The 12,714-nt window shown below is 51.1% G+C and overlaps 1 protein-coding gene across 1 annotated transcript; it reads right to left on the bottom strand.

Moving 5' to 3' along the window:
• Positions 1-3,389: 3,389 nt before the first annotated feature.
• Positions 3,390-11,949, bottom strand: FGF16 (fibroblast growth factor 16). The gene is made up of 3 exons (XM_045847484.1): positions 11,498-11,949; positions 5,517-5,620; positions 3,390-3,802 (listed from the first exon to the last, which is right to left on the bottom strand). Exons 1-3 carry the CDS (start codon positions 11,769-11,771, stop codon positions 3,557-3,559), a joined length of 624 nt encoding a protein of 207 aa, XP_045703440.1. The 5' UTR covers positions 11,772-11,949; the 3' UTR covers positions 3,390-3,556.
• Positions 11,950-12,714: the final 765 nt, after the last annotated feature.

Below are 12,714 nucleotides of genomic sequence, written 5' to 3'. Positions count from 1 at the left end.
CCCCTCTTTTCCAAAATGAAAACAGCTGCCTATTGACATTTTCTGGTCATATGCCCCTTCATTGTTATTCCTATAATTCAATACCAAAGAGTGCCTCCCTCGCTCCTAATGAACTCCTCCTGCCTCCTTGGAGCCTACAGCCTTTCCCTCTTCGTTTCCCTCTACTTCCATGCAGAGGGAAAATGTATGGCCTGATTGGGAGTCTTTCCCTTTTTCATCAGAGTGGTGTTTTCTTTGGTAAATCCCATCCCGCAGTGTGGTGCTTGCAGCCCTGTCAGGCCGTGTCAGGCCTGTGTGAATTGCCTCACTAGAGTAATACTGGCCCTACGCACGGGGCAGTGCCAGCTTCCTATTGGCTGAAAGAGCTCTCATGTATCTCACAAGCCCCCAGGAGTCGTGGCTGCAAGTACGGTATAGGAAATACAGTCACGAATACTGTGATAACTATACATGGTGCCAGGTGGGTACTAGGCTTATCGGGGGCATCATTTCATACATTTTTCTGTAAATGTGTAACCACTTTGATGTACACACGAAGATGTTATAAAATAATACTGAATGTCAACTGCCATTGAAAAAGAAAAACGAAGTAGTTGTGGCTGTTTTATCAGACTTGTAGGTAGCTGAGCATAGATAATGTAGGTGAAATTTTGGTTTTCAAGCAAAGGTGTGATACACATTAAAATGTGATTTAAACTGTGACCCAGCTGATTTTCATCCTTTTCCCAGAGATCTTTGCAGGTGATGTCTCTTCCCTGTAGTCCAGCATATACCTGTCCGTCAGCCACGTTGCCTCTCCAAATCCTGTTGGTTCTTCATGGCAGGCATGACCACTTCCAGGAAACTTTCCCTGCCCACCCTAGCCCTGGGCACTCGCTGCCTTGGTGATTCCATTGGTGAGCGCTATATGATCACACACACAATGCAAGTTAGCATTCTTCATTCTGCAGTCTTATTTGCTATCTTATGTATAGTCTCGTGTGTGTGGCTTTCCTGGTGGGTATTTAGATGTGGACAAGCTTTTATAGACTTTTTCGTGTGGGTTTTTAAGTGAGCCGCTACCTAAGCTACTTGCTTTCCCCATTCAATCAGTTGGAAAACTAGCAGATGTCTATATGATGTGATGGAGGAACACCAGGAGGAAGTATCTTTTTTAAAATGATTTTATTTACTTATTTCTTAGAGAGGGGAAGGGAGGAAGAGAGGGAGACAAACAATAATGTCTGGTTGCCTTTTGCATGCCCCCTACTGGGGACCTGGCCCACAAGCCAAGCTCGTGCCCTCACTGGGAATCGAACCAGTGACCCTTCAGTTTGCAGGCCAGCACTCGACCACCACACCACACCAGCCACAGCAGGAGGAACTATCTTAAGGCGCAAACCATTTCCCACTAGCCCTTCTTGGTACCTGAGTACTCAGTGAGACTTTGATTGCTTCGGTTATTTCCTGACAATATTCATTTTGGAAATGCTACTAGCCATATGCTCCTGCTTCAGTACATATCAGTAAAGATGCCAAGGATTTTAAACCAGCCTCCCCATTTACCTAGCGCCACTCTACTTTTTTTTTACGGACTGAAATTATCCCGAAAGTTTATTTATAAGCCATTCAGCTGCACACAAAATTGTTTTTGAAAACTATCCCTTTATAGCAGGTAGGCTTCAAACTTTAACATGTACAGGAATCCTCTGGGAGGCTGATTAACATACAAATTGCTGGACTTCCCCCATGCTGCCCTGAGGTTTTGATTGGGCAGGTCTAGGGTAGGGCCTGATAACTTGCATTTCTAACAAGTTCCCAGATGCTGCTGGTCAAGAGATTCTATACTGGGAGAACAACTGCTTTAGGGAGCTGTGTTAACAGCTTCCAAGAATTCTATAGGAAAAGCGCTGGCGAGGCATGGAGGTTGGGATTGCACAGGGAGTAGGGCGGTGCCTCCAGAAGGTAAGTTGACTGGTTCGAAAAAAATCAGTTTCCCTGTTGATTGTGTTTATTTTGTTAAGATTTTATTTATTTATTTTTGTAGCAAGGGAAGTGGGGGGAGAAAGAGAGAGAGAGAGAGAAACATCAATGTGCGGTTGCTGGGGGCCGTGGCCTGCAACCCAGGCATGTGCCCTGACTGGGAATCGAACCTGCACTGCTTTGGTTCACAGCCCGCGCTCAACCCACTGAGCTACACCAGCCAGGGCTGATTGTGTTTATTTTGAATCCCATCATCTTCCTATCTAAAGTAAGAAGCCATGGGAGCACGGTGGCAAACTCCGGCTCCCCACCTTCCTGTCCCCACCTTCTCCTCCCAGAGGCATGCTACCATAGCCTTTCTCTTTGCGAAACTCCAAGGGCCCCTTTTTTTTTTTTTGCTTCTGGAACTTGTTTCCTGAGCCCACAGAGCCCAGATGACTCACTCCACTGCCTCTATAACTTTGTAAATCAACTTTCTTTTGTAAGAATAAGTAAATAAAGTAAGAAGTCACCCATTAGGGTTTCTGACCTCTGGGCTTTGGGCCCTAAAAATTCAAAGGAGGGTTTCCCTATACCCAGTCCTAAGCTCAAGTGGGAGCTTGCAAAAGAGCTGTTGATCCTGGCTTTCCTGAAGCTCTGGTTCACCATGAAATTTAATGTCATGGAATTAGCAAGGACTTCCGATAGGTCCCCTCGTTCATGCTAATACCGTGAAGGATGGGTCATCGAGAGCCTAAGTAGTGTGATGCTACCATCAGATTCTAAGGAGCTGGAGCAAAAGAAGCTAACCAACTAATCCTATGAAAAGCACCAGTCAATGCAATTCAACAGCGGTTACAATATAAAGACAATTTTATTGCCAATAAAAGCCTTTAATAACTCATTTATCCCATTTCAGTAGGACCTTATTCTTTCTGATGAAAATCCAGTCATAGCATCTCTCATTAAAAATAAAATTATTCTGAAATAAATAAATATATAAAATAAATAGCATATACATTTCATAAATAGTTTGTCCTTATGCACAGTATCCATGCTTACATTTTAAGAGCATTTTTCTCGCAACCTACCCCATCTCCCACTTCCGATGGCAGGACAACTGCATGTCGGGACGGATGAGAAACCTGCAGAGCCCACGCAGGCCGGGCCTGCAGCAGGGCTGTAGCCCTGAGGATTTTCTGAATGAGACTTTTCCAAAGCTCTGTAGGTAGCGTCTGTGGCAGATCGTTTGGTCTTTCATTTACCTACTGTCAAGGTATTTGGGTAGATTGTGGGGCAGGATAGCCCTGGCCCCTGGCAGGGGCCCCCTCCCGTTCTTTCTCTTGCCACCTCAGGGGAAAGAACATGAGTAAAGGAAAAGAGTATATACAAGATTCCCTCTAGCCCGCCCCTCCCCCCTTATCCCTCCCCAAAATAACCCAACCTTGATATACACTTTGAACAACAAGGGAACAGCTGGGTCGAGTTGAACAGCAAGTGCTTCTCTGCTATCTAAATTGATAGGAAAGAGGACTGAAAAGCTATGAATATAGTGCTTGCAGACACAACCGTGGCCCCAGAGTTACACGGATTACAGAGGTCACCCTAGGGTGCGTTACCTATAGCGGAAGAGGTCTCTGGACATGGAGGGTAACTTAGAAGGATCTACTGGCCTGGGTAAAAAGTGAGTGAATTTCTGGTGTCGTTTAGTCCTGTATCCTTCCCGGGGTGAGCCGTCTTTATTCAGGGCCACATAATACTGTCTCTCCGAGTCCGAGTGTTTGTACAAGGTGGAGGCATAGGTGTTGTACCAGTTTTCTTCAAACTGTTCCCGGAAAACACATTCGCGCGTGAGTTTCTTCTGTGAGGGTGAGAAAACAAAGCAGAGCCCGTTATATGACTATGTCTCCCCGCCCAGCTCGCTGGCGGAGAACCCTGAAATAGCAATAACACATCAATAGCAGAAACTTGCAGTCCCATCTCCTGGTATTAGTGAGGTATCTTCTTTCCAAATAGCACCAAACAGTCCTATCTGTATCACCTTCAGCCTCTTTCATGAGCCACACAAAAATATTTAACGTGAGGTCTTTCCCGAAGGCAGGACGCTGGAGGAGCTAGCCTCACCTGGCTACCTCCTGAGCCAAGGGTGTTCAGCCTGAGATTTTTTTTCTTTTTTAAACCTTTTTTACTGAATTTATTGGGGTGACAGTGGTTAGTCAAATTATACAGGTGTCAGGGGTACAATTCTACAACAGAGCCTGAGATTTTTCTGAGCCTGAGAATTTCTGCTATGGCTGCCCAAGAGCCCCACTGGCACCCCTGAGTTGTCTCCCTGCTTAGGGCTAAGGATGTTCAAATCCAGAGAGATTCCAGTCAACCATGTCAACTGATAGGCAAAGGCCTTGGATCTATATAAAGTCCCACGAGAGGTGAGCTGTGATCTCTCCCGATGAAGGGTCTCAGGCCTGTCAGTTGGCAAGCTTAGAAAAGATCTCCTTGCACAGTTCCTCCAATCTGGCTACTTCAAGCTAGCAGCTCCCGAGTCTCTTGCCTCTGTCCCTTCTCACACTTGATCCAGCCGCCATCGTACTTGCTGGGGTTGCCGATACTGAGTGCTGGGGACAGGCCTATCGCTTAGGTGTCAGGGAAAAATGCGCTCTGATTTCAAGGGGTGCAGGCAGCCAGAAAGCATGCTATGTGACTCAAAAGCCAAGGCCACGAGTTGGGATCCCCTGAAGGGGTTAAGGTCAGCAAAGTCACTGCCCGGTCCCCAGCTCTTGGCCAGCTTCCAGAATACAGAACACACACTGCAGCCAACCCAGGCCTAGCTGGAGCCTGAGGGCTGTCACCCTGGAACCCTCACATGTATTTGTTTCATTTGGCCTTTGGGACTCAGCAGGAGGAACCCGGGAAAATCAGGGGCTGTGCTGTTGACCTCGGAAGCCTCAATCTGAAGGCCAGCTCTTCCATTACCTGTTCTTGTGCTGGCCAGTCTGCCACTCCCTTGGGCGTGCATTAAAATCCAAATGTACTCCTCAGGGGGGTCAATGCCCCAAACCCTTACCATCTACGAACAAACCAGCACAGCTTACTATTATCATCACACCAGCTGGGCCTCGAATAGAAAAGGCGAGAACAGTATGCCACAGTAAAGCTTATGCTTTTTAAAAAAAATTTGTTTATTTCTTTTTAGAGAGAGGGGAAGGGAGAAAGAAAGAGAGGGAGAGAAACACCAGTGTGTGGTTGCCTCTCCTGTGCCCCTTACTGGGAACCTGGCCTGCAACCCAGGTATGTGCCCTGACTGGGAATCGAACCTGTGACCCCTTGGTTCATAGGCCAGTGCTCAATCCACTGAGCTACACCAGCCAGGCTAAAGCTTATGGTTTGATGGGGGCTGAATGAGTGCAAGTGTTATGTAGCCACTTCCTGGACAGCCACACGTGACTAGAAGATGCTAGCTTTTTACCATCGACAAAAGTGCCTTCAAGCGCCAGATAAAAGTGTTATACTTTTGCCTTACATTGTCCAAACACTGGTGCTAATAGCCTCTGATGAAAAGAAAACCTTCAACTTACCGACCCATAGAGCTCTCCTCGCTCGTTCATTCCTAAGTATAGGCCAGAGTCCACTCCACGGATGCTGATCAGCCCCACGGCCAGGCTGATAAACTCCAGGATGCCTAGAGCCAAAAAAGTGAGTGCCATGTCCATCACTAACATCAAGCTAAGAAGAAGCTGTGCAGGTAATATGAGCTACCAGTCATTTACCCGCAACTGGAGGCCAGCCCTGGGCGCCTTTCGTGAGTGACCTGATTAAGCCATCTTTTGCAGTGAGAATGGAACTGCAGAGAAGACACTGAGTCTCTCTGGGCCTCAGTTTTCCATACGCGAAATGGGGGAAACCCATCTCTGCCTCTGCTCGACCCCCTTAGGCATATTATGAGGAAGCGACCAAACCCGGAGAAGGCTTTGGCTACAAAAGATTCTAATGACAAGCCACTATGACTGGTAAATACCACCATTTCAAGAAATGGGAGGGCAGCTCTGTAAATAGAATGTAGCCAGGTTTCCGTCTCTTCCCGGAGTCCCTTCCCTCCTCCCCTGAGCGCACAGCATTACCTCGCTGTCCTCTAGGCTGAACTTGTTTTGCACCCTCTTAGCTCCCATGTCCTTAAAGCCACATGAGCCTGTCAACTGCCCGTAGCTGCCTCTAACAAAGGCCACACAGGCCACTCACGAAGTTTGTTTCTCCTGCCACAGGCAGGACGCAAAACTTGGCCTGGTAAGAGCTTTCTCTGAAAAGTGCTCTCAGCCACTGCAGCCTCAGGCTGACAAGCCTGTCATTGTCCCCTTCTCTCTTGAGCGTTTCAAGTTTATCCATGGCAAAGAGTTGGCAGGTAGTGTCAGACTTGGTACGGGTTTTAGATGTTGCAGTTTTCAGGGGAAAGGGAAGACATTCAGAATGTCCCTCTGGCTGACAAGGTTCGGGGTGAGGATTTCAGACCTCCTTCGTTTACTGAGAAGCAAGCAGTAAGAGGAAAAAAGAAATCAACCACTAAGAGGGAAAAAGGACCAAACACTGAAATGCTGGTGACACTGAAGACTTTATATTTCTTCCTAAGATACCACATCTGTTGTATGGCTGGCTGCATGTCCATTAGAAGGATGCACATGGAATGGGCAACTAGCCTCCTCTGAGACATTCCTGTCTCTGACCGTGCTTTTCAATGTACAGACCCAAACTTGACATGATCGACTCCCAGGGGCACCCAAAGATATGAAGTCAGCTCGTATCTGGCTGTCTTTCTTATCCAAAAATGCAATTGGTAAGGGTAATACTATTCTATGTAATCTACATAGACACTGAGACGGATTTCTTCGAGATCACTTTAACATGCAAGTGGCTAACTTGGAAACCAGGTTCAAAACTCCAGTGGGAGGTCCGAAGAGCCTCCGTGACGCGGGCAGGCGGGTGGGTGGGTGGGGGTTCTGGTGCGGCAGCTCTAGGGCACCTGTTTCCATGGCCCATTTGAAGAATGTCAAGTTCTTTGGCTGCCACTGTGCAGAACACTCACAATGTAGCCTTTGGCCTGCAGCATTGAAGTCCTCCAAACTTTATTCTCAGGCTGGTTGTTATAGTACAAAGGAGTTCTGAGAAAAGAGGTTGACAGAGGATGGTAGGAGGGGAAGGCCCTTCAGATGTACTGTGTGACATTCTGATTTGGGTGGCGCCCGGTGTAACTTTTTCATAGATGACTCGTAAGAGGGACATACGGGGACTGCTTACCCTCGTTCCAGAAGATGTACTGCTGAGAGGGTGACACAAACAAAAATCCAAAGAGGTTTCAAGAGAATGGAAAAATGGGCTGACTCCAACAAAATAAGCTTTAATTAGAATAAAATGTAAAGTCCTGCACTTCGGTCCGCAGACCAATTACCCGAGATGTTTTGTGTCTGGGGTTTTGGAGGGGGAGGGGGAGCCTCAAGTGTAGACAGTTGAGCAAATCCCACTGTTCTCTTTTGTGCCTATTATCACGGGTCTGTGCAGGGGCTTTCTATTTAGCCATTTCTTTCTGTTTATGTCCATACTCGGCTCCCATCCCGCTCCGCGTTTCAGGCAGCCCTGTGTATTTCCTTGAAAACATGTCCTGTTTTTGTCTGTTTTCAAGCCCTTTCCCCACATGCCAGTGTGCCCATCTCTGCACTGGGGAGATGTGGCTTAGCAGAACACACGCACCAGTGGCTTAGGGGATTGGACTGAACATGGTAAGCCTAGCACAGGTGATTCAGGAGGTTATTAAGGAGCTGATGGAAACCTAGTCATATCCAAATAAAACACGATTAAAGAGCTAGTGTAAAACATAGGAAAAAGGGGGGAAAGCTAATGTGGTTTTGGGGCTGTACCGATCCCGGTCTCATAGCTGGCAGAAGGGAGGGGACTGCCCCACTCTGCTCCGCCTTAGCTGGGCCACACGGATAGGATTGGTCTTAGTGCTACTATGTTTGAAGGGGGCTACGGCAAAAGGAATAGGTTGAAAGAAGAACAGGCAGAGTGGCAAGGAAATGAAAAAACCAGGTCAGGATTCCGTTCTGGGCGCTCAGCTTTGAGGGCTAGCAACCCACTGGGGCCTTCAGTCCTTTGCTCCGCTCGGGCAGATTCCTTCTGAGCTTCCAGTCGTAGCTCCCTCATTCCCTGAGAACCTCATGCCTCTAACCACCCTGAGCTCATTAAGTAGCCGAGGTCAGCTTGTGATCTCACCCTCCAAGACCTGGTGTGAGAACAAATCATGAAACCCAAGAGGTGTGGCCATTTGAGTCACCACCGTTTTTTCTCCAATTCTCTGTTAACCGGATGCCAAAGGACAGATCATACCGGAAGTCACTTGGGCTGTGGCCAGTAACAGGGGTCTCCAACAGCTGGGATCATCCCTGCCCAGCTGTCTTCGGGCATCATTTCCCTCTGCCAACTTTCCTATTAGCTGGATTCAAACTGTGGGAACCCGGTGGCACATGATGATGGAACAGATATTCCTAAACCTTCTCCTGAATTCCAGCCAGCGTGAAGGGAGAGAGCAAACAAGCCATTTTCTCATTTTCCCAGCTACAGCTGGAGAGGGGTGTTAACAGCAAAGTGTGGAGGCAAAGTATTAAGTAGACAGAGTTTGTCCTCAGTCCTCTCACCACCCCCCCCCCCCCCCCACGTATCCCAGGACCTCCCTCTGCTCTGTGACATCCTGACCTGCCCACCTCAGCCCTGGCCTTTGCTTGACAATTCCCGGGTCCCGCCGCCTCAGAACGCAGCCAGGAGACTGGCTAACGTGTCATTTAATCTGGCTCCGTAACTTGCCTGAGCTCCCTCAGCCATCCTTTCAGACCTTCGTGGCCAAGACAGTGCTGCCCTGGCATGCTGCCAAATAAGAACCAGATCGCTCAAAACCCAAAGCAGCTGCAGGAGCTTGCTCCATCCCACCTGGCGGGAGGCCTCTCCTCCGGTCTGGCTCCCAAGCCCCTACTATGCCAGGCCACAGGTGCCCCTCAAGAATGTCAGGATCCCTGTGAACCTCCCGTAAATGCCACCAGCCAGGCGGAGATTGGAACCCTCCTGGCTACTGATTGCAGAATGGGGGTGTTGGGGGCGGGGAGGGGGGAGGACAGGCTGTGCCAACAGGTTATTATTTGGAGTCGGGGCTGCTCTTGGGCTCAGCCCGACTCGTTCTGAACACATGGATTCCAGGGTAATCCTTGGGGGCCCTGCTCTCCAATTACAACAAATAGCTATTTACTTTACATGGCCTTTGGAGCCTGCCTCCTCCCCCCAAGCAGAAATCTATAATATTTTATATCTTAAGTCTGGCCTACTTTACCCTGCTGGAATGTTGACTGCTAAAGCACTTATGGAATGTTAAAGTTTCGATTTATTGAATACCCTGGCTGATTAACTCAAATGTGGAGGGAGGAGTTAGCAAACGCAAACGCCACCTCTTTCTTTGCCAAAAACTAGGCTGAGAAAGACTACAAGTGTGTTTGGAAGTTGGCAGGGGAGGTTACAAAGGGACAGCTTTGACCAGTGATCATCTCCTTTACAGGAAATACACGGAAGTGCCAGGAAGCCCACGAAGGAGGAAAGGGAAAAGGTGATGCAGAGGTGGTCTCGGGCAGGGTTTTCTTTTCTTTTCTTTTTTTTTTTTTTGTTCAAGGCAAAATCCAAAATGAAGCAGTCAGTTAAGCAGCAGTGAAAACATCCCTTCCTCCTGCCAGTTTTATTTCCTTGGGTTTCTCCTTAAACTTAACACCCTTAGCAGGCCCGAGAGATGAAAAGAAATCAAGATGTGTCCTTAGGGAGGTAATTAAAGACCACTTATCCCAAGAGCCTATTACTGATTTATGTTGACCTTGTAGGTTACTGGGCTCAGCTTAGGCACAGTCAGACAAACCACTTGTAGCTGCTGGGAGCCAAGCTCCTCGTGTCCCTACCTCTGCTGCCCCCCCCACCCATCATTTCTTCATTTTGCTTGTGTATATCAGGAATGAGCCCCTCCAATAGTTTTCGGCCATTTTGGGAGCCTCTGGGGGGCTCTGAGGCCGGCGTGGGAACCCCATTACCTCGGAAGAGGAACAAAAGGGTCATATGCGATGGAAGGAGAGGGAGCCACGTTAACACCGCCTTTCCCTCCACGCCGCCGCCTTATCGCCCTTTTGAGGACGTGCTGCAAGTTTATCCAGACACCTGCACCCCTCCGTTACCCCCACCCCACACACCGCCCACTGCACTGCGGCTCTGTGAGTGCATTTTTCCAAGATGACATAGACCTCATTAGGGTTCCTGCTTGCTCCCAGCAAGGAAGACCAGCCCTGGCCCTAAGTTGTTTGCTACACTTGGCCTCTGCGCAGCCCCCCTCTGTACTGTGTGCTCCAGATGCAGCTCTCACAAGGCACGGGGAATAGGAGGATGGGGAGGTTTGCGGGGAGTGAAGGAGGGTGGGCAAAAGAAGGGAACTTCTCACGTCTGAAGCTAGGCAAAACCTCTCTTACGGGCTTAGGGATAGAAGGTATCGTTGGGCCGCAGGGTGCTTGGGAGGAGGTAGGGACACTGGGGGCCCCAGGGCCGGAGGAAGGGTAGCTGTCACAGCACCGGAACAATGGCGTGGTAGAGAATACCAAACTGCACATTAAATATGGCCCAATTATGGAGGAGCGAACACATTTGCTTAGAAAGGTAGTGATCTCTGTCTCAGATTGAGGTTTCTATTCATTGTGTTGCGTCTGCGAGACCAGCAGTTCTGCCCTTTGAACAATCTGCAGGATTGCTGGGGGTGGGCACGGACAAAATCCTGGATGGAGGTTGGACGTTTCCTGTCCTGAGCCCAGGAGACACCTGTTTCCACCACCGTTTCTTCCCCGAGGCAAGGAGTCCACAGGTAGCTCCGGGCCAAATGTACCCCAGGGCTTGTGCCCTTCCACACTGGACACCTGAAGGCTTTCCTAGTTTCCCCAGCACCCAGCTCCTGCCTTGAAGCTGCCTGGATGGGCCCCACCCCGGGCAGAGCAACCCAGAGGCGGCAGGTGCGGGCCAAAAGTGACTTGGATGGGGGCCGCCCGGCCCCACGTCTGTAGCCCACGAAGGCTGCTGGTCCAGGGCATCGCCCGCGACAACCCTGCCCTCGAGGCTCAGCCCCGCGCTGCAGCTGCGGCGTCCCTGACTTCTTAGGCGGGTGCTCCTTCCCCTCTGCCAGCTTCACCTGCTTCCAGCTGGAGCAAAGCGTCCAGGTCCCACAACGATCCCCCTCGCACCCAGGGGAAGGAGAGAGGGCTGGAGAAAGCAGAGGCCGCACCTCAAGGCACCCGCGTCCCAGTCCCCTCCTGATCGTGTCAGGGGGGCCAGGCGCCCGGACGCCTCGCGGCTCCAGTCCGCACGATCGCGTCCCGCCAGCCCCGAGTCCCTCGACGGCACGGAGCTGGGGGCGGTCCGCGGCGCCCCGAGCCTGAGCTCAGAGCCGTCAGCTCCCCCGCGCGCCGTCCGACCGCTCGCCTCCCGCCCCTCCCGGCCGCGTCCTCACCGAAGCGGCTGTGGTCGTGCCGGGTGCCGTGCACCGTGCCGTTGGGGAAGATCTCCAGGTGGAAGCCGGTGCGGCAGTACAGCTGGCGGCGCCGCAGGATCCCCTTCAGGTGGGCGAAGTCAGTGGGCGAGCCGCGCTGCAGCTTCCCCTCGATCTGGCCCAGGCGCTCGTTCAGGAAACCCGGGGAGTCAGCTAAGGGCACGTTCCCCAGAGACGAGGAAAAACCGTGCAGATCCCAGTCCAAGGAGGCGAAGACCCCCCCCACCTCCGCCATGGCGGGGTGCGCGGGGCCGAGCCGGGTAGGAGGTGCGCGGACTGCCTCTCCCCGCAGCGCGGCGGGCGTGGGCGACTCGCCTGCGCTCGCTCGCTCGCTCGCTGCTCCGCGCTCTGCAGAGCTGCAGCCGACGTCTGTTCGCGTCCAAGGAACTTCTCAGCGGCGGGGAGCGTGGGGCAGCGCGCTTCTGACCCTGCTCTCAGTCAAAGTGCCGCTCTCCCTCCGCATCCATCTCCCCAGGCCTCTCATAGCTGGCTTCGTCGAGGTATGGGATGCAAACGGCACTTTATATACGTACCCACTCCCCTTACATTGACATATTGGATATTTAAATACAAGCCACACCTCACTGGCATCCCCTCGGAGATTGGTGTGTGGGTTCTTTTTTTTTTCCTCCCTTCTCGTATCCATTTGGCTCTTTTTGGGAGAGGGGGGTGGAGGGGGGAAGAGAGCGAGCGAGCTTCACTCCCTCTTTTATTATGAAAAAATGGCAGGAAAAAGCTACACATTGCAGTGAGGCATAACTGCTTTTGGCAGGTTTTTCTGAAACTGCTGATGAAATAACGGAGCCCAGTGCGTGGAGGCTGCTGGCGCCCACGGCCACTCAGGCCTATTGCGTGGAGTTGTGTCTGCTGCGCGGGGGCAGTCCCCACCTCCCACGCGTCCTCGGGCTGCTAGCCTTGGGAAAGTGTCCTGAGGCCGGGACCCGGGCGTTCCCCCTTTCCTGAGCCCCTCTTGTTGCCCGGCTGGTCGGAGGCTGCAGAAGGGGTGCCTGGCCTGGGACAGGGGCTCCTTGGTTTCTTTGTTCTGTTCCCCCCCTCCCCAGTCCCACTCCCCACCTGTAGGTCGGCAGGGGGCTGAGGAAGTGAAGAATCCGGAAGCGAATGCTGTTGCGAAATTTGGGTTTGGGGGTGGCGGCGGTCCCTGCAGGCATCAAGGCGGG

Source organism: Phyllostomus hastatus, unplaced genomic scaffold (genome assembly GCF_019186645.2).
Source record: "Phyllostomus hastatus isolate PE091 unplaced genomic scaffold, TTU_PhHast_1.1 phas_contig_551, whole genome shotgun sequence".
NCBI classification, from domain to species: domain Eukaryota; kingdom Metazoa; phylum Chordata; class Mammalia; order Chiroptera; family Phyllostomidae; genus Phyllostomus; species Phyllostomus hastatus.
Note: the sequence above shows the minus strand (reverse complement) of the source record. Positions and strands in the feature narration are given on the sequence as shown.

Excerpts from the sequence above, each read along its gene's own strand:
- FGF16 (XM_045847484.1), bottom strand. The coding sequence starts at position 11,771 with ATGGCGGAGGTGGGGGGGGTCTTCGCCTCCTTGGACTGGGATCTGCAC. Across the intron at positions 5,621-11,497 it reads GCACGACCACAGCCGCTTCG|GCATCCTGGAGTTTATCAGC; the intron begins GTGAGGACGCGG and ends TTTTGGCTCTAG. Across the intron at positions 3,803-5,516 it reads GAGGAGAGCTCTATGGGTCG|AAGAAACTCACGCGCGAATG; the intron begins GTAAGTTGAAGG and ends TCACCCTCACAG.